The 23900-nt window shown below is 49.7% G+C and overlaps 9 protein-coding genes across 9 annotated transcripts; 3 read left to right on the top strand and 6 right to left on the bottom strand.

Annotated features, from left to right (window-relative positions):
* Positions 1-160: 160 nt before the first annotated feature.
* On the top strand, positions 161-6926 carry BU24DRAFT_440161 (uncharacterized protein). The gene is made up of 6 exons (XM_033530354.1): positions 161-432; positions 589-4081; positions 4121-4184; positions 4218-4570; positions 4604-6237; positions 6268-6926. The coding sequence occupies exons 1-6, from the start codon at positions 188-190 to the stop codon at positions 6746-6748; spliced, it is 6270 nt and encodes a 2089-aa protein (XP_033385371.1). The 5' UTR covers positions 161-187; the 3' UTR covers positions 6749-6926.
* A 1383-nt stretch (positions 6927-8309) lies between these two features.
* Positions 8310-9483, bottom strand: BU24DRAFT_490278 (glutathione S-transferase). The gene is made up of 3 exons (XM_033533704.1): positions 9347-9483; positions 9088-9280; positions 8310-8957 (listed from the first exon to the last, which is right to left on the bottom strand). The coding sequence occupies exons 1-3, from the start codon at positions 9413-9415 to the stop codon at positions 8497-8499; spliced, it is 723 nt and encodes a 240-aa protein (XP_033385372.1). The 5' UTR covers positions 9416-9483; the 3' UTR covers positions 8310-8496.
* A 569-nt stretch (positions 9484-10052) lies between these two features.
* On the bottom strand, positions 10053-11067 carry BU24DRAFT_440162 (Metallo-hydrolase/oxidoreductase; the record flags this gene model as incomplete). The annotated part of the gene is made up of 1 exon (XM_033530355.1): positions 10053-11067. Exon 1 carries the CDS (start codon positions 11037-11039, stop codon positions 10053-10055), a length of 987 nt encoding a protein of 328 aa, XP_033385373.1. The 5' UTR covers positions 11040-11067.
* Positions 11068-11668: 601 nt separating this feature from the next.
* BU24DRAFT_420061 (uncharacterized protein) lies at positions 11669-12319 on the top strand. Its single transcript, XM_033527383.1, has one exon. It carries the CDS (start codon positions 11685-11687, stop codon positions 11988-11990), a length of 306 nt encoding a protein of 101 aa, XP_033385374.1. The 5' UTR covers positions 11669-11684; the 3' UTR covers positions 11991-12319.
* Positions 12320-13814: 1495 nt separating this feature from the next.
* BU24DRAFT_420062 (putative short-chain dehydrogenase) lies at positions 13815-15267 on the bottom strand. The gene has a single exon (XM_033527384.1). The coding sequence runs from the start codon at positions 14894-14896 to the stop codon at positions 13922-13924; it is 975 nt and encodes a 324-aa protein (XP_033385375.1). The 5' UTR covers positions 14897-15267; the 3' UTR covers positions 13815-13921.
* Positions 15268-16117: 850 nt separating this feature from the next.
* BU24DRAFT_460135 (putative NAD-dependent epimerase/dehydratase) lies at positions 16118-16966 on the top strand (the record flags this gene model as incomplete). The annotated part of the gene is made up of 2 exons (XM_033531793.1): positions 16118-16393; positions 16448-16966. The coding sequence occupies 2 exons, from the start codon at positions 16118-16120 to the stop codon at positions 16964-16966; spliced, it is 795 nt and encodes a 264-aa protein (XP_033385376.1).
* Positions 16967-17443: 477 nt separating this feature from the next.
* BU24DRAFT_420064 (uncharacterized protein) lies at positions 17444-19162 on the bottom strand. Its single transcript, XM_033527385.1, has one exon. It carries the CDS (start codon positions 18971-18973, stop codon positions 17594-17596), a length of 1380 nt encoding a protein of 459 aa, XP_033385377.1. The 5' UTR covers positions 18974-19162; the 3' UTR covers positions 17444-17593.
* A 486-nt stretch (positions 19163-19648) lies between these two features.
* Positions 19649-22218, bottom strand: BU24DRAFT_448803 (putative amp dependent CoA ligase). The gene is made up of 3 exons (XM_033530914.1): positions 20863-22218; positions 20157-20796; positions 19649-20100 (listed from the first exon to the last, which is right to left on the bottom strand). Exons 1-3 carry the CDS (start codon positions 21942-21944, stop codon positions 19846-19848), a joined length of 1977 nt encoding a protein of 658 aa, XP_033385378.1. The 5' UTR covers positions 21945-22218; the 3' UTR covers positions 19649-19845.
* A 474-nt stretch (positions 22219-22692) lies between these two features.
* Positions 22693-23894, bottom strand: BU24DRAFT_387966 (DUF1772-domain-containing protein). Its single transcript, XM_033524992.1, has 3 exons — positions 23692-23894; positions 23275-23626; positions 22693-23191 (listed from the first exon to the last, which is right to left on the bottom strand). Exons 1-3 carry the CDS (start codon positions 23872-23874, stop codon positions 22752-22754), a joined length of 975 nt encoding a protein of 324 aa, XP_033385379.1. The 5' UTR covers positions 23875-23894; the 3' UTR covers positions 22693-22751.
* Between the last annotated feature and the right edge of the window lie 6 nt (positions 23895-23900).

Genomic DNA, 23900 nt, shown 5'->3' on the forward strand with positions numbered 1-23900 from the left:
GTCTTTCGCAAGCGGCTCCTGCGAGATGGAATTGGATGGTGATGAAATGATGCTAATCTGCCGAAAATTGACCGGGGGACTTAAACCACGTGACCTACGCGTCAAGCTCTAGCGCCTGAACGCGCAGGTAACGAAGTAAATGTAAACCCCACTGGCCGACACACATACTGCGACATGTCCAGGCCCAATGTCCCAATGGAAGGTCAAAGGTTACGTCCAGGATTCAGATGAGGATGAAGTGGATCTTGAAAATACACTCGCCAGTGCTTCATATCCCAGCCAAACTACAAAGCCGGAACGCGTCTTGGACGTGACGCCCACTCAACCGACTCCAGTATACGCACAATCGAACAATTCGGAGAAAGACCAGAATGATGACTACGATGAAAAAGCTGAAACGCTACCAGAAAAGGCCGCTTCATGTGCTGACAAGTCAGCTGCAGAGCCTCCAATATCACCTACACAATCTGGGGTCGCAGTTGATGTTCAAGAGCGCAGTCGAACCGAAAGTCCCGATCCACTCCAGCCATCTCCGCAGTCAAAACCTCCTCGGATTGTCAAGACGCTATCTGCCTCTCAGATTCATAGCCCGCCTGCCATATCGAACCCATTTGGCCTCGAGCTATTGTCCAATTCGTCTGATAGCGACCCACTTTCCGAACCACCATCTGACAGCGAGCTCGATGTCGTTTTCGCATCTCCAAAGCGCCAGGTTGGAGTTCGGGTGGTCATCCCACAACCTGAAATTACCCCACAAGATACGGATGCGTATATGATTGCACGCTCATTTCGGCCGCGGAAGCCTATCCAGCTCCATCCATACTTGATCGACGGAGAAAAACACAGAAGAGAGTGGCAGGGCATGGGGTTGAGGCCTATAGGGAGGCCGAAGTCACCACCGCGTAGATCAGCTCAGACGGAAGCTGAGTCTCAGGAACAAGAGTTCGACCCTGGCCAAAGTAGTCCGGCGAACCGTTCAATTTCTCCTATCACTCGACGGCGTCGTCGGAGTTCAAGTATCGAAGAGTCTCCGAACAACTCCCCAAAATCCAGGAACGGAAATCCTGGAGGAGAAGATCTGATAACCTCTAAATCTTCATATCTCGTTGGGTCATCATCGAGGAAACGTACCATTGACTCTTCCAATACACCATTGCATACCTCGAAGGCACGTGTATCGGTACAAACTTCGAAAGTTCGCCCTCGTGGCACTTTAGCCGCTAGGGTGAACGATATATGGGATGTGCCGCAATCGCCCCCATATTCAAGTAGCCCAATGTTGGATGGCTTGCCGCATTCAATACGAAGAAATGCAGGACCTAGTATGGCGACAGTTTTACCTGGTTTGCAAACGCCCTCAACATCGTCCGGAAGAGGAAGTGAATTTCCTCTTGATCTACAACCTATTGTAGACTCCGACTCCGACTCCGACTCAGATCCAATTGTTGTGCCGTCGACGTCTCGTCCCGGACCAATCCCAATCCCAATCCAGAGCAGTGAACATGGTTCTTCTTCGAGCTCAGAGGAAAGTTCATCGGAAGCAGACAACAGTACAGTGCTTCAAAATCGGAAACGAATCAGAGGTGTTCTTCCTGCGTCATGGTTGCGATTCGACAAACATGCCCAAGAGAAGCGAAACACGAACATCCACGCTGCTGCATCTGATTCGCCAACTCGCGAACAGGCAGAACCACAGCGCGGTGTCGCTCGAACAATTACTAAACGCCATGAGAGTGCATATAGTGCTTCGGCGCTGAGTAGGAGCACTCAAAAGCCTATTGTTGTGCTCGACGATACGGATAGCGAAGCTGAAACACCATCTCGGAATGATTTGGGACACATCGCTCGCGATGTTCAAAATGCGTCGCGAATAGCCGCGTCCTTAGATGATCGGTACGCAGATGATAATTTATCAGACATGGAAAATGATCATTTGCATCTATTCACTCTCGGCTCGTCCTCAAGAAAGGTTGCAACTAGAAAGCGCAAACATCAAACAAAACTTATCGACGCATTTGAAAATTCGAAGAAGCCAAAATTTGCAGATGATAATCCCAGAGCTCCAAGGGTATCTGGTACTACGCGCAATTCTTTGCCAAGAAAAAAGCAACAGACCGCACGGAGGAAGAGCAAGGCCCCTGATTTGAGTATAGTAGACATCGACCAGCGTTCGAGTCAATCCAGTCACGATCTTCCACAATTCCTTAAACTGGCATTGAGAGCGGCTCGCAAGCGCCCTAATCAAGGCCGACAGAGTCCACGCAACAAATACGTCCGACTACACACGTCTGCCGATACCCAAGACGCAAATGTAATGCTACGACGATGGAAAAGAGGGGATCTGAAGCCCAAATCGCCGGTGAAACCATCTGGATCTGGTCTGTCGACGCGTCAACCTCTTCTTGAGCGTCGCTCCTATCAACAGAAGCCTGCGGGGCCTGCCTCGAGCATCATTCCTTCGAATGAGCAGCGTGAAAGGGCGCCACAAGAAAATCAGATAGAAGCATCAGGGCATCGACTGGATGCTCTCGGTGAGACTGCCGCCCCTAATTCCAGTGGACTACCACCTATCTCCGTATCTCGACCTACAGTGCGATTGGTATCGAACTCTCGGAGATTGATTTTGCCGTCAGCGCGTCGGAAGACACCTACATATAGGGCTGCACAACTTGAAGGACCAGAGTCGCAATATGGCCGAACTGGCAGAAAGATAGCTTTTGAGCGAGGGCTACAACAGGCCAACAAGTACTTTGCACCAAACTTGTCGGACCCATCCTTGAATCCGCAACTAGCACGGTTCTTGGCAGACGATGATGCTGTGCGACCAGTCCCCAAGGCTAACAAAGAGGATGGGGGGAATACCCGCAACGTAGAGACGACAAAGACGCGAAGAGCCTTACGCAAAGCTCCAGCGAGAAGGGTTGACATCGAGACTCGAGAATACAGACAGCCGAGTGATCCTCCACTACTAGAAATCATCCAGGGTGAAGACGGTGAACAGTCTGCACCAATAAGTACAGTGGAGCTCCAAGGTCTTGGTCCATTTGGCACTCGATATGCCACTAACTTCGATGTTTCCCCACTGACGGTAGGCACTTATTTCGGATCGGCCACATTCATCGGCAGTGAAGAGCTCTATCATGCCCTTCACTTCAATGATCGAAATCTAGATATGCCTGCTGGGCATTACCAGATCTACCATGATGGCCAAACTGTAGATTGTGGTGATTGGAATGACGAAACCTATTCCCAGATCACTTCAGTCACGGACTCTGCTTCCACGCTGTTGGCAGATCTTGAGCCGCTAGACACCGAGAGACTGGGGACTCTGGACAAAGCCTGTCAAGCACTCTCCTCTTTTTTGAGGTCATTGATCAAGTTCTTCACCTCATACTTGAGCTTCTCAGATCCCGTAGACCGCCGGAGCTTTGCAGTCAATCTCAGACTATACTCGGAATCGTTATTCCTCAAAATTCGTTCAGTCCATGATTCAACGATCACGCCGGTCTCGAAGACTGAGAAGGCTCCTTCAAGTATTCGAGCCCTGACCTACCTAGCCGTCATTGTCGTTCAGGTCAGAAAAATTGCTCAGGATGCAGTGGTCGAACCAGCCGTTGTGGAAGAGTTGACAGTCCTCCTTAAATCTATCTCGACGCTCATAGTAGCATATTTGGCCGACCAAGGACTTCCCCTCATACATCAGTTTCTGGATCAAAACAAGAGATACAGCATACGCGAGAGTGGTATCCAAGATCAGGACATCGTTGTTGAAAGTATTGTTGTCTGTATGCATGTTTTGGAAAGTCAAAACATCCCCAACTCGTCATTTTGGGATCTTCTTAGCCTGGAGCTCAGTACAAAGTCGAGTAATGCCATCCAGGTAAAGACTTTCGACTCTGTGTGGGCTGCCGCTTTCACCTTCCTACCCATAATTGAATTCGATGCGTCGGGTATTCTTGTTGTCAATCGCAGATCATCGTTTTCCAATGATAATTGGGGTTTTGTACGGGACCTATTAAAGCGTCTTCTCCAATTGTACCCGGAAAGCTCAAGGCACAATCGGAATTCTTTGAATGAATATGTCCGAGCGACTATGACCCGCTGTCATTTCTTGATCCAGACTTGGAATTGGAAGCGATGCGACCCTGCCCTCAATGTTCTTTTCGATTTCTTCGCAAAAAACGGTCTGAAATCCCTGCGTCGAGAAGAAACTAAAGGATCTCCTAGATTTCTGGAGCATCTCTCAGAAAATCCCAGCCTAGATGTGGAACCAAACGACAACGCCTTTCACATTTTTCTGAAATGTATGGCAATTGGGTTGCACGGCTTGTCCGTTGTTTATCCCGAGAAGAAGTTACGTAGCATTGTCTTTCGCTGGACTCCTAACCATGGACGGAGTTACCCTAAAGAACAGACGCTGGATGCAGATAGCCTGGTAGCTCTTCGAAATCACCATGACCTGCTCTCGACGCTACATTGGGCCTCACCGCCCAAATGTAGGCCAAGGTTGAGCCTGCTTCGTGGACTTGTACACCACGAATCTTCCCATCGAGAAGCTTGCAGGCTCAATGTTCGCGCTTGGGCAAACTTGACGTCTTTTCAGCTCTCCACAGATGAGTCCTACGAAGCGTTGCAGCCCTTTGCCAGTTGGCATGAGGAAATCATGACTCAAACTCTCAAGCAATACAGACAAGCCAAAACGGAAGCAGATGAATACTTGAAGAACAGTGGACGGGAAGATACAAGTGAAATCACTGCTCACATGGTTCGGTCCACAATCAACAAGAATCAAGAACAAGTCATTGCCACTCTTCGAGACTGCATCGCGGGGATGCTCAAAGCAGTAAAATCCCATCCGGCACAAGCCCTTATGAAGTCGTTTCTTACAGACTCTGGCCTAGTCAAACTGCTTGAACTCACTCATCTAGAAGATAGTCGATTGACCATCGTTATTCGAGAGACCCTTGCCGTATTCAGGGAGTACGCCATCTCACAACAGCAACCGATTGTCGAAAAGGATAGTCAACAGACGAGTGATGAAAGCCAAGACTACGGTGATCCTGTTGACTGGGACGATCTTGACGGGATGGAGCAAGAAAATACGGCACCACAATCCTTCGATTTCATCATGACACCTCTCTGGAGCTTGTTATCAAATGCATTCGGTGCTGAACGTGCACCTGACGACAACTTTCTCATGGACTGTGTGCAAACCTGGATTTTGGTCGCAAACTGTCGAATAAAGGTTGGGGGAGGATCATGGTCTGAATACGGAGTCTGGAAATGGCAGTCGCTACGCCACACGGTTCAATGGCGCAAGTTCACGCCGTACTTCTTGGCTTCTCTTATTGAAGGCGACGCTCATGCCTATGATGAGCTCCGTGATGAGGTGCTCACCACTTTACTCACATGCCTTGCCGAGCGAGACTCATTGCTTCGGTTTCAGTACAAGCTCTTACTCGCCATCATTCAAGTCGACTCTTCACACCCACTTCTCGATAATTTGCCCTTTTATCGAGACGAATCGTCCGGAACATTTGATGTTACTTCGGAAACTTTGCGAGCCAGGCGCCGTTCCCTGATTTCCAGTATTCTCGCGAATATGAGGAATAATTTGCATAAGACCCAGATCGAACACACCGAGCAAGCAGCGCAGCTCAGGAGCAAATACGCCAGCATGCTTAACGAATTCATGAATGCTATGAAATACAATTATGAGCAGCTTCGCCAAGGTACCGTTGCTACAGGTTCCTACGTCGAGTTCGTACAAACAGTGGTGCAGTATCTCAAGCAATACACGTCCGACATATGCCCGGTCAACCGTTTCTTTGAGGATTCCTCGTCGTTCCCTCTTCCGGCCACGGATCCACACTACGTTGTGGGACGTTTGCAAGGATATGCACCAAAGCTCGTGAAACCTGGTATTGCAAAACAGCTTTTCACCTTCATCCAAACCGTCACAGAGCGAGCAGCCTCTGACAGCCAACAACCATACCTTGCCAGTCAGCTGATCACGACGTTGACAGATCAGAGCACCAGTTTGACCGATAGAAGTGCACTCCGCAACATCCTCCTGCAGGGAATCTTCCCGGCTTACATAAAATCTGCTTTCTCCAGTCCTATGGCTTTTGTGGTTGCGCAACCAATACTGCAGTCGCTTGGGCCAATCTTAGAGGCAATGCTTTTCGATCTACGCGTCATGGATGGTCATAACCTCCAGACCAATCTGGGCAACTTGTGGGCTGTAACGGTAGCTTTTATCCGCAGCGCCGAAAACTTGACGGCAAACTACCAAGTGCTGGAAAGGCCTTACGTCCTGCATGCTCTGTACTTGAACCTAATCATCATGACTTCTGCTCTGCCTATACTAGACTACGTTGCAGGGCGGACAGGTGTAACGCGTCAACCACCTCGACTTGTGTCATACATTTCGGATCTTACCATATGTGTTGCTCAAGTCATCCACGGTCAAGTCCCCGACATTGCACCTTCTTTCGAGCTTCCTTCAACGGACCTAACTGAGCAATACGGAGAAATACTGTCCTTCAGTACGAAAAGCCTTGGGTCTAGCCTCGCAAAGAATTGGGCAACAGACTATGGCAGAGTCTTCTTTGGGCAAGGGCGAATGCGGAAAGAAGTCATCATGGATATAGGCAGCTTGGAAGAGGAGCAGAGTAGGGTCACAAGTGCAATCGAGAAGTGGCACAGTACTGTTCAGTGGCTATTTGGAGACATGGAGATCAGCTAGGATGGCTGAAGGTTACTACATTCTACCCTCACAGAATGGATTTAGTCATCTTCGTGGAAGGGAGAAGGTACTCGTTATATCATCGCGTTATTCAGCGGCATTGTCATCGGCGTTTCATGGGCATAAAGTCGCGTCAAAAATCGTTTTGTAATAGTTTAACGCAATTCAAAAGCATGAGGAATTGTACATAATTAGGTCGAACGCGTGTTCATATGACACCAAAATAAAAACTTTAATGAATCCAAGTTCAACATGTGGTCTCTATCGAGGCACACGTCCAGGTTTTCTATGATTTCGTTCTGTTCAGTTTGCATCTGCTATATTCAACAACACAGAAAACGTAACGTAACACCCGCTTTCTCGAATTTGACATGACTCGATTCGATGTCAATGAATCCTCACGGCATGATATTGAGTACGTAATTGAAGAACACCGCGCTCGCTCCCCAATGCATATCCCGCGTGTTTTGCGAAAGCTACGCATTCACGTGGCATCGCACCAGGCCAAACCCTCCTCTTTCGTCAACACGATACCGTTCGGCCGCTCGCATATCTCGCAATCTTCGCCATGATTTTTCGTCCTGCAGCCACCATCCAATATCAAAATCAAATGAATCCTCCAACTCAAAACGCTAGCCAACGCCACAGATTGACCAAAAAGATACCCAGATAGCATCATTCCGCCTCCTCCCTATCGCTGTCGTACAACCCTCACATCAGATCTTGCATGTCGCATTTGCTTTGAAATCTCCAACGTCTCCAACCGTCCAATCTCGTCTAGGCTTAAGAAAATAAACCCACGTTGCCTACTCAATCCAACGTTCCAGAATCAATCTACCAGAATTTAGCGTTCTCTTATAACGCAAGCCACACAAGCGGCTCAATACATCAAATATGCCATGCCCAGACACGGTCGGAACTACGACACCCCTACAGTGTACGTCTAATTAGAGATACGACACCCGCAAATAGGGCGGGCGGCCGCCCGCGGTACGAGACCAAACCGCAAACCTCCATCTTAAGTCCGTAAACAGCGTGCAGGCCGGCTGTTTCCGTGCACTGCACGCTGCGGCTCGCTCGACGGACGCTAGCTAGCCGTCGAGAATGGATCTTATCACACTACGGAGTACTTGCTACATTATTGGTGCATTATTGTCTGCGCACGTATGTGCTGTTGTGCTTTCAGGCAAAAGGAAAAGCTGAAGTACGAAGATAGATGTCATAAGGGTTCCCGAGGCCCGAATTGAAGGCGAAGTCGGGGCTCGGAACTCGGGGTCCAGGGGGCTTGTCTGGTTGGTGTGTGATTGGTCCATGGCAAGATTACTGCTTTTGGAAATCATCCAAGGAATGGTCACTGTTCCGCAGTTGTGTCGTGGTTGTATTCAGTGATGGAGTATTTGGATCTTGTTACTCATGAATTGATGAAGATGAAGTAATTGTTGAGATACCAGAATGTTACAATTATCGGAATAGTGTGCCATAACCATATCATGGCCTGCTTCAGGCTCCTAATAAGATATCAAATGCCCAACACTTAGAAATATAACTATCGACATTGATAGTTGCGATGCTCGATGTGTGTGTATGTGTGCGCGTGTGTGTATGTGGGAATGCCCGCTCTCCAGGCATCAAGGTAATGTTCGTTCATCCGCCTCTCCCTCCGGCCCCCCTTCCTCCTCAATAGGGGGTCTCCACTCCATATGGCCACGCTCAAACCTCTCCTTCGCGTGTGCCAGCTCCTGCACTAGTCATACGACAAAATGGCCGCACAGCTCCTCTGTGCTGAAGTCGGGCAACTCCAAGCTGAGCAACGGCAAGTCGCCCGCGACATCCTTGAACCACTGCTCAGCATACACGCCGTTGAACCACTCCCAAACCCTGGGGTGCTGCTCCTTGATCAGCTTGTGGAACACCATGACGCCGAACTTCATCATGCCCACGGTGAAGTAGTCGGCGAGCGTGGCGGTCTGGCCGGCGAGGTAGGGGGTTGTTTGGAGCTGAGCGTCGAGGACTTTCAGGTCCAGCGTGAAGGCGTTCCAGCAGTCGACGCGGTTCTTGCGCATCGGGTTGTCAAGGTGCATGATGGGGAGGATCATGCCGCCAATGGCGGGCAGGAGATCCGAGTTGGCGAATGAGAGCCACTTTTGGATTTGATAGTAGTCTCGTCGGTTGTTGCCGAGGAGAGTAGTCGTATCGCTTTGGGAGGTAACTATGGCCGGTTAGCATTATTGTTTTTCTATGCACAAGTGTCCATGCACATATGTAGGGTGCCTTTTGGGATGAGCTATAATTGAATCTTGCATGTGTGTTGCAGGGTAGAATAAATTGGATGCACATACTGTATGTCGCAATAGCTGTGCATTCAGTCAAAACGAACCCATCATTGAGGACGAGTGTAGGCACTTGGCCTCGAGGGTTGACCTTCAGAAGTTCTGCTTGGCTCTCCTCCTTCTTGGGGTCGATATAGATGACGTTTAGGTCCAAGCCGTATGCACCTGCGATTGCTAGGATAGCGTACACTCTTGGAGTAACCTAAGATCGCATTAGTTAGCTCTTGTGTTATTTCGATCTCTCCGAATGATTGAAATGGAGACCTACATGGTGGGTGTAGAGGGTTCCAAACGACGACTGGGGCGCCCCGGAAGGTGGTTGTTCAACAGCGATCATTGTGAAGAATTGATTGGTTCTCGCTCGTGGCTCTGGAAAGGACTTGAAATAAGCTTATTGAGACCGAGATTCGAGGAAAATATCGACTTGAAATATGGACTCTGGTCCCTTTTATCTATCTGAATTTCACAAAGCAAGTATCGGGGGTGATGCTGGGTGTACTTCGCCATTCTAGGACCTATGTCACGGAGAAACGGGACTCGGTACTGCAATGCTGACACCGAACCTCGACGATCCGACTTACACCAATACAAGCGTGCCAATGGGCCATTTAGGCCTCCCTATATCTTATTCTGTGAGAATTCACCAAGAGGGACAAAATATTTATTACCATTACGATCATCACAGTGCATACCAATTCAGAGGCTATTTTAACTTGAGGGGTGTATTGAATACTATGATGAAACTCCAAATGCCAATGACTCCGATATCCCGGTTTTTCTATCAAAGAAATCGTCTAGTTACATGAGAAATAATCGGGTTGGGAATGTTAGGAAAAAGTCTAGACGAAGATGGTCGTAAATCCTCCGCAGGAAATAGCACAAATTATAAGATGAGCTGAAAAGATGTATGCACAAAATGGGCGAGTCAACAGGCAGATAATTGAGAACAAAGGAAAGGGGAGTGGAAAGGAAACTTAGACGATAGAGAACCACCTCCTCTCCTTTTGCCTGATCTCGAATGCAACCTTTCCGTCACCAGCGAGCTTCTTGAGGACCTCCTCCATGAGGGGCTCGATGGCCATCTCCCGGACCTGTGGGTCGAGTTCGGCTCCGTGCAGGGAGGTGACGAGCTGCTTGACGGTGACGCTTCGCTTTGGTCCTGGTGCGCGGATCTGAGCGAGGGCTCCAAGGACCTGCTCCTCTCGTCGTGCCTTTGCGCGGAGCTCGAGAGTGATCTTTCGTGGGAGGTTGTCGATGACAGTTCCGTGGGCTGGGTAGCCGATCTTGCAGTTGTGGGTAGCCATGGCTCGAAGAGACTCTACCCAGACACCCAATTGCTCGACAGCTGCTGTTCCGTGGCCGAGGACGTTGTCTCCAGTGAACATGGCGTTGTCTTCCTCGAGGATGAAGCATGTGTGGTCGAGAGCGTGGCCAGGAGCGTGCACAGCCTTGAGAGTGGCACCGTCAACGCGGAAGACTTGTCCATCTTGGATGTCTTGTTGCGTCTTGTTGGGGGTGTGCTTGTAGATGCTATCCTTGAGGTATGGGTACATTCGGAGGAGATCTGGTACTCCACCAGTGTGGTCACCGTGCCAGTGGGTGAGGAAGACGTGAGACAGGGTGATTCCGGCGTCGGCGAGAGTCTTTTCCATCAAAGTCGCCCACTCCGCGATTCCCTGTGCAGTGTCGACGAGCATCCTCTTTGGTCCAGTGCCAATGATGTAGCAGTTTGTGCCTTGAAGAGTGAACTTCCCGGCATTCTGGCCCAAGACGCGGATCACACGTGGGCTGATCTGCTCAACGTCTGCGATGTAGGGAAGACGGGCGAGTTGTGTCTCGAGGTAGTCTTCGAAAGCGCAGATGTTGAGAGCCTTGTTGATCTGCTTGTAACCTCCCTTGTGTTGAGGCTTCTTCGGCGCCTCCGCGCTGGCGGTCTGAGTGATGGTTTGAGTGACGGCCATTGTTTCGAAATGTGTGTTAAACAGTGATTGATAATAGGGAAGTTCAAGGAAGATCAAGTTCAAGGAAGACCAGCGAGTCTAAGTGATTATTAGGCAGGTGGAGTGATTGCCAGTGGAATTGTTGTTTGGAAGTGATGGTGGATGTACCAGATGGATGGAAATGAGTTACAATCGAGCTCCAGATATACACTTCTAGAACCCTTATCGGACCCCTTCGGTGACCAATCTTTTTGCATTTTTTTCTATGAGCTGAATAGACCATCCGAGTGAATTGTTTACGATGATAGTAAACCTTCCGTATGGATTGCTTTCGAAACGGACAAGGTGGGTTGGTTGAGACACGGTCGTCATGCAAGGGTGGCCGTGTGCCCGTACGGATCAGGTGTATGGCCCAAGGATGTCGCCCCACGATACGGGACCTTTTCCCTTGGGCCTAAATTATTTTCACGCATTCCCCAGAGTATGTAAGGCGGGGGCTGCCTCCCGCGCTCGTGTTCGCGCGTGCTTTTGGGCTGATCACAGTTCATCTTCACGTTCGTTGGTTTCATATCGCGAACTTCCATCACTTAGACTCAGATCTTGGCCGATTGTTTTGGGCAGGTAACATTCAACAATCAGCCCAGAAATCATTGCTATCTACTCAGAATGCGAAAAAAGCGAGTTTTAATTGTAGTTCCTTTTCATTTAATTCGCCTACCCTTGATATCAAATAGCGTCGTTCTTTGCCTTAGAAACGTCCACGTTGGATACGGAGATTCGCCAGAGGATGGAGGATCTGGTTGCCACTTGCAACTCAAGGCATTCTACGTGAAAATCGACCTAAAAATGAAGTCAATGCAGACATTATCTTTCGTGATTACTGGTTGTTGTTTAGTCAAAAAGAAGTTTCTGTTGCATGCATTGCATATTTCCCAATTAGAGCAACTCCACCACCACGTTCACCCACGTTAGTCGTTGTCACGCAGCGATCCACCCCCACGTAGACTATCGATATATCCTGTCGATCCTCAAAATAAATCTAGAAGCTTAGAATAACGCTGATGCGAACGATAACAGCGAGAGAATTTCGCTGACCCTCATGTTTCGAGATAGGGTCTACGCGGCCGGGCGAGAGGCCTCAACGTCTCTGCTCATGAGCACAACGTCTAGTTACTGCATACGGTCAGAATCAGCAATGATCTTACCAGAATTAATCATTGAGATATCTGGAACGTCCGTGTGTGATTACTTCTCTGCTATCCAAGAGGAAAAAAATTCGTTCGGAAGGTGGTGGAAGATGATGACTCTATCCATCATCATCGCCAAAAGATCGAAAACGCGAGGTTCGAGGGTCCAAAGTCGAACATCCCTGCTCAACGCCTCAAATCACGTTGTCAGACGCTTATCCACATCCACCACCTACACAAGTAGATACACAGATTACCATATTTCCCAACGTAGAAACATCTACAAGGATCCCATGGCCACCCACCTCGTACGAACGTACAACGCCTCAGGGTGCGGGCGGGCGCCGCCTCGTCACGATGCGACCACCCAAGGGACCTCCCTCCCTCCGTCGGAAGTCAGGGTCTCCCATGTGGTGGTGCTCAGGCCAAGGTCGTCTCTATGCTTAAACAGCCGCACATGAATTGGATACTCCTTCCGGAAGTGGGGCTACACAGTCAACGAGAAACCTTGTTTGACGCCGAAGCTGGTAGGCGGGACGTAGACAGAGGGAGTACAGATGCGGTCGGAACAATGGTCCGCCTATCCTACTCCGCTTGCTGGGAAAGACTACGCGTCAGCTGGTTGGCTGGTGAAGGGCTGAATATGGAGGTCAGGTGGGGGGTTAGTCATTCACGTAGGGCTGCTGTGGTTCTGTACTGTTGAACAACGATGTCGTCCGGTCGGCGCCATACTGTTCAAAGTGGGCACCTCCTAAAGTGGATGACTGGCCTAGATCTCGATTCTGACCGGGAGACTTGGGAACATGAAGCGGTGATGATGTTGAGTTGATTAGATTATCTACGTGAGATCTTCTCTCTCTCTATCTCTCTCCTACCGCCGGTCGGAAATAAACTCTTATGTTTTGCTGTGCCCGTGGCGAATCTCGTCGTGCTCTATCTACGTTAAGCATCCGGCCGGCCAGATTGGGACATGCGTCTACTGCACTGTTGATCTCTTTTGGGCAGACATGCTGATTCTACATTTCCCATCCCACAGCCTCATGCAAGATCCGTACTATAGATCGTTTCTTCCGCCGTCCGGACGTTGTGTATACATCCGAGTCGCACTGTTTATTATACTTCAACCGTGTACCAACGGTTTTGTATGACGCTGTTTGTCATCACAGGAGGCTCCGATCACAACGGTACGTGGCGTCCGTATACACCCATCTCTCAGATACGAGGCTGGGTGTTTTACTTACTAGAGTGTCCGTGAAGATCTTGTTGTTCCTTCCGTGTATGATCCTTTTTCGATCTCGATGTGAATTTGAGGTCCTTGGAGTCTAGATGACCTCGGAGGTCCTTTGTTGGTACTTGGCAGCACGGAACCCCGAGCAGTAGCGGATCCCCGATTATCTGGATAATTTGAGGCCTCGCAAATTGGTAGTAGCTCCTGCTATCGTGAGTATTTTGAGGGGGTTCATTGTGTTTGGAAGTTTTAGTGTCGCTGTGATCTTTCTCTTTCTAATGCCTCAGCGACAAGTTGGTCTACATCGCGAAAGTAGTGGAGAAAAGTCCGACCCGTATATGTAGCATTTTCACGATCACTGAACAGGACATTGAAAAGATCTTGAAGGTTCAAAAAAGTTTGGAATTCATGTCATATCTAATTAATGTGCCCATTTCTAATCGTAACACCGCCATAGCCCAATGACCAGCCCGCTAATTCATACACGCTCAGTTTCGGAAGTTCTTGGAGACACCAGGGACGATCGAGTCGATCTGCCTGATGATCTCGGTAGCAACACGTGCTTGTGCCTCGCGGCCAGCCTTACCGGTAACCAATTCGGTGGGCTCCTCGACGTATCCGTCACTGAGGTACTCTCCGTGGCTCTCTGGGCCAGCAAGTGCGCCAGCGAGCAGTGTCCTGCTGCCAACCTCGGTGGATCGCGCAACAATGAGCTTGAACAGCCAGAAGCCCCAGCTGTTCATGTCGCGGGAAAGCTCGGAGTGGCAGAGTCCAGGGTTGGTAACATTGATCGTGACTGGGAATTCACTGGCGGGATGGTGTTCACCAATCTGGCGGATACCCCACAGCTGAACGAGCTTAGAGACGGGGTACTGCTGATCCCAGTGCTTCTCTGCGAAAGCCCTGTCGGAGCACTTGGCAAGAATCTCGCCATCGGCTGCGGCTCTCTGGGGGAAGGTAGTGTGGTCGTAGGCTGCGGATCCTGTGGTCGTGAATACGGGACGTGTGTTGTACTTGGCGGCTGTCTCTTTCATCTTTGGCAAGATGAGGCCCAAAAGGAGGAAAGATCCGGTGACGTTGACGGTCATTCCCTCTTCCTGGCCTTCAGCCTCGTGCCATTCAGCGCGGACAACACCCGCGTTTGCGATGAAGATGTCGAGACGATCCAACTCAGCTTCGCATTGTTTCGCGAAAGCCTGAATGCTCTTGTAGTTGGCCATGTCGAGTTTCCAGACCTCAATGTTCTTGAGACCGGTGGATTGTGAGATATCTTGCTTGGCTGCATGGCCTTTGTCGAGGCTGCGCACCGCTAGAATGAGCCTGCTGGCGCCCAAGCGAGCGACATGGCGGGCAGCTTCTTTACCGAGACCAACATTGCTGCCGGTGACGACAACGGTCTTTCCGGTGAGATCGCCCTTGGGGTAAGGGGGAGTCTTGAAGAATTGGCTGTAGAGGAAACCCATTGTGTTGAGCGAGAATGTGCGATTGTTTGATTTGAAGTTGAGGAGTGATAGTAGGTAGATTGGAAGGTTGGAAGCTAAGAGGGGTAGAAAGAGGAAAGGCTTTGTTCGGGGTAATCAGCTGGTGTGGGGATCGGGGGTAGAGAGTAAGACGGAATGTGATGTGCGAGTTAATGCAGGATCGGAATAACTGGAGAGAGACGAGGCTGCTGTTGAATTTATTTGCAAGTGATGAGGGCTGTGCCGCTGTGTGATTGCGAATCTAGGGAGGCTAGACAGGAGGAGAGAAGAGTACGGATACGGACAAGGAATGGAGATTGAAGGATTTGAGAAGGAGAGATGAGAGATTGTAAATGGAGGAAGTGATGAAGCGTAGTTAAGGCGTAGTTAAGCTAATAATGGGCAAACAAACAAAGAGGCCGCTCGGGACGGCAACACGCAGTCACACGTGATCGGCATTCACATACTTGATGTAGACTAGCGCGGATCGGTCATTCGCTGTCCGACACTTTAGTCCACCTCCGACTCTGCCTTAGACTACACTTTTTAGCTCCATCATCCCTGAAGGGATAGATTAATTGGTCCCAGTCTCCTCGGCCGGCTTATTGCTGTGCCACATATTCTTTGTTTGCACCCCTCATGCACAGAAAAAGAAACGATGCTCGAATGTTAAACTTGTTCCCCCTTTGCGACACTCCTCAAAACAAGTATTCTGTTTATGAAGTCATCGGTTTGAGAACAGCTTTCACATGTCTCCTACATTGATCTACAACTAATACGGAAATGGCGTAGCGCGGACCCTTAGCTTACAGTTTCATATGCATGCAATTATCCCCGACATTAACACCCTAAACTCCACCCCAGTCTCCATCCGACTGCATAGCCCATACATTGCAATGCAATGCTCGGGTCTCACCAAAATCATTGTGTCGCACTCAACAAGTCGGAACTGCCCATGACCTCCGACCGGGCTGACAGCCTACGGAGCTTCGCTTGCCTGCGACTCCCACCTGTGTTCCTCAGAGGCATTCGGGCATCGGACCACGCAAGTAGCCTACAATTATTGCAATATAGACGTGCCACGCCAGTGGGCCACGAGGACGAGAAGCGGTATACCCCTCCCTCGTCCTGCTGCTGTACTGATTTGTTTGTCGATCAGGGTCTCTAACGAATATCTAAATTTACATACATTTACACATCCACTCGACATCCACAGAGACCAAGATGCCTACTTACGCCATCCTCGGTAGCACAGGAAACTGTGGTTCTGCCTTGATCCAGAACCTCCTCAAATCTCCTGAGAACAACGTTAACGCCTATTGCCGCAATGTTGCTAAACTCAACCGTGTCGTCCCTGAGGTCGTTGACAACAAGCACGTGCAGGTCTTCGCTGGCAGCATTCACGATGTAGACCTCATTGTCGACTGCATCCGCGGAACCGACGCTGTCTTCATGGTCGCCACGACCAATGACAACCTTCCTGGATGCCGCATCAGCCAGGTAACCCCCGCTAATGTCTAAAACACCAATGACAACATTCTAACCGCGACACAGGACTGCGCCGAGACCATCATCTCCGCCATGGAGAAAATCAAGGCCACAGGAACCCCAGGCGTCAAACTCCCCAAGATCGTTCTCCTCAGCTCCGCTACCATCGACGACTATCTCTCCCGCCACATGCCTGGATGGTTCAGGCCCATCATGTTGGCCGCCGCATCCCACGTCTACGAAGATCTCCGCCTCACCGAAAAGCTCCTCCGCTCCCACTCCGACTGGCTCTCCGTCGTGTACATCAAGCCCGCCGGTCTCTCCCCCGATATCTCCCGCGGCCACCAATTGACTCTCGACGAGGAGGAGAGCTTCATCAGCTACCTCGATCTCTCCGCTGGTATGATCGAAGCTGTGCAGGATCCTGAGGGCCGCTACGTCGGCAGGAACGTCGGTGTCGTCAACGCAAAGCGCGGAGTTGGCGCCAAGTTCCCTCGCGGAACGCCGTTCTGCATCTTGATGGGCTTGACGAGGCATTTCTTCCCGTTCCTGCATCCTTATCTTCCTACCACCGGCCCTGCGTAGGTTATTTTTCTTGTATTGATTGATTGCATTGGTATTAGACTTCAGGTTCTCTGTGCATATGGTAGGGGTGTTCTTTTTCGTGGGTAGAATTGATAGATAGAATGTAACGATCTATGAGAATATACGATACATGTCAAATTGAGAAGAGAAACATGTTCCTTGTTGTGAGATAGCTAATTAAATTAACCATTCTATAAATTTCTCAGCCTTCCAACTCTTAAAACATTCGATAAGCTTTGCAATTCTGTTATTACTAGTGTACATTACCCAGTGGTTGACTCTATCTTATTGCTATAACACAGTTAGACAATGTCTTCAATATCCCATTATATCTGCCTGTCACAATTGATAAGATCACGTCCGAATGAACAATATCACAGCCCTATGTGTTATATTGGGATCAGTTTGCTTTCCTGCAGAGGTAATTCTTAAACCAAGATGTATCACATGTCAAACAATTCAGAAAAGAAATTGTCCAGATAGCTTAAAACTCAGTTCATCGAGAAAGAGAAACTGAGAGTAAAATTTCATTTTTCATTTCATTTCATTTTTCATTCCATCAAGATAGTATCTATACGAATATGAAACAACACAATTCTATTTCATTACCCCATCGCCTATTACAATCTATTGCGGCTGTTGCTTGACCAAATCTGGCCTCTTCCAGGGCTGTTCGAAGCCCGTGAAGGGCACCCACTTGAGATCCGTGTGCAGATTCTTGGTGGTGTCCTGGCACATCCTCGCAAGCCTCAACCACATATCGCCGCGCATGGGGAAGTAAGTCTCGAACTCCCCGTTCTCGTACTTGCTGGCGCAGTTCTCGCCGTTCTTGAGCGCACGGATGAACTTCGCGGCGTGTCCGTCGTCGTGCTCCTTGCAGACGGCGCTGAACAGGTCATCCCAAGACATGCCGTCGCTCTCGGGGGAGGAGTAGTTTGAGATGGCAGCGCCGTCGAGGACAGAGCAGCCGGAGACAGCGTACCAGGCGAGGTCTAGGCGGCCCTTCCACTCGACGAGGCGGATGCGGTCCTCGAGCTTGATCCACGGCTGGCGGATGAAGACGGTGAAGAAGATGCTGCTGGTGACGGCGTGCATGTAGAAGAAGTCGATCTTAGTCTTGCGGATGTGGGCCTTTGCGGGGTCCTGAGCGGCGCCGGCGAAGTACGCGCAGGTTGCGATCATTTCAGCAGTGCGGCGCTCGAGGGACTCCTCGTCGTGGCGGATGCGGAACTGCGAGGCGAGGCTCGCCATCTCTTCGCCCGCACGTCCGACGATGCCGTCACGCATCTTGTTGCCGAAGTCGCTCCAGACGGGTGCGGTGCGGATCTTGTCGGTGGCGCGGACTTCGTGGATCAGGTCAAGCATCGACTTGGGCTTGACGGATGGGTAGGAGATCTCGGCTTCCTGCTCCGCGGCGTTGAAGAGCTTGCCGATGTGGCTGTCGTCGTGGGCAGCGGCTTGTGCAAGGGCTTCTGCGACGATGGCGGGCTGCTCGAATTCGACACCGAGACCCAGGTGGATGATGGGGTGATAGGCTCCCTCGTACATGCGGGCGAGGATCAGATCGGCCGTTGGGGTTCGGTCCAGCACGTACTCCTGGATGGCGGCTTTCCATCCCTTGACCGCGATCTCGTTCTTGAAGAACTCGAGGAAGGTGTGGTATTGGTGCACCTCGCCGATTAAGGCATCGTAAACGGCGTTGGGGTTGCTCTTGTCGCTCAGCTTCTCGAGCAGTTCCGTGTCGATGTCAGGGATGACGCGCTGGATCTGAACGCCGTCTTCGTAACGACCTTCCAAATCTTCAGGGGTTCCGCCCATTGAGAGTACGGAGAGAAGGCTGTGTGCAATGTGGTTGTGGCCAGCTCGGTCACGGAAGAACATGTGCCACTCCTCATGGTTCTTCTTGAGGAACTTGTTGCATGCTTCGATCGACTCTGGTGTGATGTTTCCGGTTGTGACAAGACCAGTGTTCTTGGGGTCGATTTGAATCGGAACCGCCTCTGTCATTGTGGCAATCATGGTGACGGTGTTGAAGGAGATGTGATGGTGTTGGAGATTGCGGAGAGTGCTCTTGTATTACTGCCGACCAGGGCGGAATGGATTGGAAACAAAAGATATTATCGAGATTTTCTACTTGTAATATTTCAGGCATTTTATTTAACAATTGAAACACTATCTTCTACTTTGAGCCTTTCGGCATGTAGGTGTCGGAATAGGTGGAGTGACATAGTCGGAGCTGGACAAGGTCGGACCCCGATGTGCTTACTCTGGCATAAAAAACGATAGGTTGACATTCACCCATCAATTACACCGTTACACGAAAATCATCTTCGAACATCCAAATATGTAGATCATTCTGATTTAAAGCGATGGCTTAGCAAGTGCAGGTGTCTAGGTGTGGTCTTTTTGTGGAGTGATTACTCGGACTTGGTCAATTCTACGGTCAACGACGCGTACATGTTGCGAGGTTGTTAGCCTTAAACAGAATGCCTGATTGATGTACGAAACCATTGCGCTGATACACGTGCACAAACCTATCATTGCCTGTGTGGTTCTATGTTTCTTCACGTGTGTCAACAGTAAGCAATTTTTTGTTCTTCACTACTATCATTGCATGGGAAGAAGTTCAGTTTCTATGTAAAACAAAATGATTGCTATGCTAGTAAAAATATGTAATGAGAGGTCCTATACAGTTTGTAAATACAACATCGCTCAGCACGCAATACTATACATCTAAACTCGTACTATACAACAAATGGAATGATACAAAGAGATTGTACCCTATTTCTTCGACCAGCAAATCGACCATCGTTAAAAGGAAAATAAGAGAGGTTACAATAGAACAACCAAAGCAAATCACGAACAGCCATCCCCGTCTATTACTTCTTTGCTTTCTGCAGGTACCTTGCTACCGCAGATTGTATGTCAGTCTTGATGATCTTGTGTGTCGCGTTGACTGGGAAGTCCACGAGACCTAACTGCTTCAACTCAACAACTCCACCCAGCGCGTAGTCCCGTCCCAATATGGCGCGGATGTGATCTTTAATCTGTTCGTTCGTTGCCATCTTTGAAGTGTCGACAACAGCAAATGGTTCTGCGCCGAGGACACGGTGTGGAGCCGGGACTACAACAGTCTTGTACAGGGGTCAGAAATGTCAATCTCTGGAAAAGGCATTGCAGGGAAACTTACCTGGGTCTTTGTAAATGCAGCAATGCAGCTTTCGATCACAGCGGGTGCGACAGTCACGCCCGCGCATTTGATCATATCTTTTCGTCGTCCGACAATGTAAAGGAGTCCGTTACCATCAATCATAGCCATATCTCCGGTGTTAAACCACCTTCCCTTTCCATCATTGTAGAAAGACTCGTCGGACCTGCCATTGAGATAACTCTTGATGACGCTTGGGCAAGAGATATGTAGCTCTCCAAGATGTCCCCTCTTCACTGCTCGCTTCGGTTCGCCCTTTCCATAAGGACGAGAGACATCACAGATGCGGACCTTAGCACCGGGCGCGACGACACCAATGGGGCAGATCTGGCCTCCCAAGAATGGGATCTTCTCTGGCGAGACGTCGAGGAAGGGCCATAGGAACACTCCGGGTCCTTCAGTCATGCCGTGGTTCACACATACCTGAGTACGCGGGAAGAGTGCAGCGCACTTGACCAGAACATCTTTGGTGACTGCGTCGCCGCCGATTTGAATTCGCTTCACGCAGGATACATCAAGAGGCTCTGCGGCCATTTGAACACCGAACTCGTGCACCATCGGTGGGGTGAGCACAAAGAATGTCGCTCCAACCTGCTTGATGGCATTGATGGCATCTTTCACACTGCAGTGAAGTTAGTATCTAGCGTTGGCGTTGAATTAACGATTCACCAAGGAAAATTGAACTTACTTGAAGTTTTGGCCCGTAAGAACCACAGCGCCTCCAGCTCGCCATGTCTGCAGGGTTTGTGCAGGTGCGATGCCACGCGAGTTGTGGGGTTGCATCAGGGCATAATCCGACGCACCGGACTCAGAGTCCAAGAGCCACTCCTGAGAATGGAGAGCGTACGAAATGGCGGAGACAGACTGAGGACAGCCTTTGGGCAGACCCGACGTGCCCGATGTGAACATGATAGAGTTGATTCGCTTAGGGTCGCGGTCCTGTCGTGCTGCCAGTTCGATCGATACTTCCATGGCACGGGAGTCTTTGTTGCTGTTGGCAATGGCGTTCAAAGATCTCCATCCTTTGGGAGAGGAAACAGAATCAGAGTCGAACAAGCACAAGCGGATAGGTTGGGGAAGGCCCAGCTCGGACATCCCGACGTCGATGGCCCTGCCGCTTAGTGCATCTGGGACAACGACAATCTGAGGCTTGATAGTTCGCAGTGTGTGCTTGAGCGCCGTGAATCCCGTAATCTCGAGAGAAGAGGGGTCAATGCTGACATATGTGATGCGAAGTAGTATGCAGACCCAGAGCAAGATTGTATACTCGCCTCCGTTGGGAATGAGCATAAGCATGTTGCTGTTGGATTGAGCTCCATGAGAGACTAGTCCGGCGGCAAGCCTCAGTGCTGTTAGATGGAGTTGCATGTAGCTCATTGTGAAAGTATTAGGGTCGGTCTTCTTTGGCGACGTTGGGGGCGTCTTCTTCTCTGGCGGAGTACTTTGCTCCTTTCTCCAGAGGCTCTGGACAGGGTCTTGAGAAGCCTCATTGTACCTGTCTGCCCCACTTGAGGCGACTAACTTACGAAGAGACTCTGCTTGTTTGAACAGACAGACCACAGCAGGTCCGTCTGGGTTCTTCTTCAACCCTCGTTCAACGTGTTCGAAGACAGATGTCTGCTTCCAGGTTCCTCCATCGATTTCGGCTAGCTTTTCTGTTTCCTGGGCCTGATCATCTTGTGTCACGGGTGCTTCAGGCTTCTTGGACTGGAAGAAGAGATACCGAACAACGAAGAAAAGAAAGACTAGTTGGAAGACGAAGTAAGCCATGGCTATTGAATACAGAATGAAGGGTACAAAAGATCAAAAGATAAACAGAGATCGATGTAAATCAAATGAAATGAAGTAGAAAAGAGTAAAAAGAGTAAACGACAATGTAAGAGATGGTAAGAAAGAAGAAGAATAAAGAAAAAGATAGTATCAGTGTTGGAGTCTTTGAGATAGTAAGAGAAGGTTGAGAGATAGTGAGAGTTACAACGAAGGAAATCGAGATCTAGAGAGAGAAAGAGATAGAGGGAGAGGAAAGTGGAACGAGGGAAAGTGAGGAGCAAGTGAAAATGATTCCAGGACACTGCCAACCCCAAGTAATATGGCACTGAGAATGGGCCTGGAGAGCGGCCAAAAGGGCGCTAGAAGGGCCATAGAAGGTCAATCGAAGCTTCTTCTCACAGGCACTAGGCAACTAAGCCACGCCACGTATGACCTGCATTCACATCCCAACATCCGGGCGGAGGAGTACATTGGGCCATCGGAGATCGGGACGCAGGTACCAACCAACAATCGGGCATTCGGGGCAGGGGTCTGACTGTGCAAGCCACAGCTGCTATGTCTTGCTTAACACGAGAATTACGAACATTAGGAACATTTGCCTGGTCTGATAATTACATATGACATCGATAACGTGGCATTGCATGGGTTACGATATGTGACTAGTAGGTAGGTGGCTGGAGATGATTGCATGCAAAACGTGGTCTATGTTCTATCGTAACCCTGACCGGACCTTATCAAATCCGATCACCGCGCATTCTAATCATTCTAGAAACATTGTAGAAGGCTGAGACATATACTATCCTATGTTTAGGCACCACCCCTTCCAAATGTTCCTACGGCTCCGAGAACGGCGCCCACGAGCGGCAACACTGATCGGGTAAGATGCATCAGCGACCACTTGACGACCAGATTCTTAGCCTCCACTATCCCCATAGTAGCGGCGTCTCCGAGAGCCTGGAGCCTGAAGAGCTCGTTGTTGGTGGGGACCATGACGATCCATGTGAATGGTACCAAGCTCAAGGTAATGGCGCCGGCCAGAGCGAACTTACGCCAGGGCTTTGGCTTCGGGGCCCTGCTACGCTTAAACGCAGCGTATTGATAGAGAACAAAGGTTCCCACAGCCATGCATGGGAGAACCTGATGTCCATAATGGTACATGCGAGTCCATTGGTGGAACAGCTGGGGTGACTCTGTAGTCGTGTCCAACAGGACAGGAACCGCCATAAGCGAAAGCGACATCATGCAGCCTGTTTTATATCGAGTTAGATTCCCGGATGTCTCTACGATCTCCAAGAGTTGCACAAATATGCAAATGCATGATATAACATACCTGAAAGGAACGACCCAGCAATCAACGCCGTAGCCTGCGTCTTCACTGGCGGCTCGTTCTCCGAACGCTTCGTCTTTGCAACTGCTACGGCTTCTTTACTTCCATCGAAAAGCTCTCCATCCCGAATGAAGTCTGTCACCCATCCAATCGTCATCGCGCTCCTCTTGGTGTCGGCAAAGTTAACGTGATCTCCTGCAATTGCCTTCTTGTACCAAGGATCGCTTCGGATTGCCTTGTAATCTTCAATGCTCTTGAAGTACACCTGGCTGAAGCAGTCATAGTCGCACAAGTTTACCATGTGTGCATCGAACAGAGACTTCATCATTTCGCGAGTCTCGGTTGTGTTGTGAAGCTGTGCGGTTGAGTTGGTACATTCAAGTCGAAATAAATGTTAAGATTGGAATTCATTTTGCTCACCATAGTCCATCGCTGAATACCATACTTTACCATGGTATCTTTGGTCATGGGCCCCGAAACTTGCGTCATGTGGTGCCTGTATTCCTCCTCTGTCATGCCTGGGCGACGATATCCACAGATTGACAAGCAGAGAAGTTGGCCATCGCCCGCAGGCTTGGGCGGAATTACTGGATTGTCAGACATGATGTAAAAAAGAGGAAATTATGTGC

The sequence above is a fragment of the Aaosphaeria arxii genome (genome assembly GCF_010015735.1).
Source record: "Aaosphaeria arxii CBS 175.79 unplaced genomic scaffold BU24scaffold_3, whole genome shotgun sequence".
In the NCBI taxonomy this organism is placed as follows: domain Eukaryota; kingdom Fungi; phylum Ascomycota; class Dothideomycetes; order Pleosporales; genus Aaosphaeria; species Aaosphaeria arxii.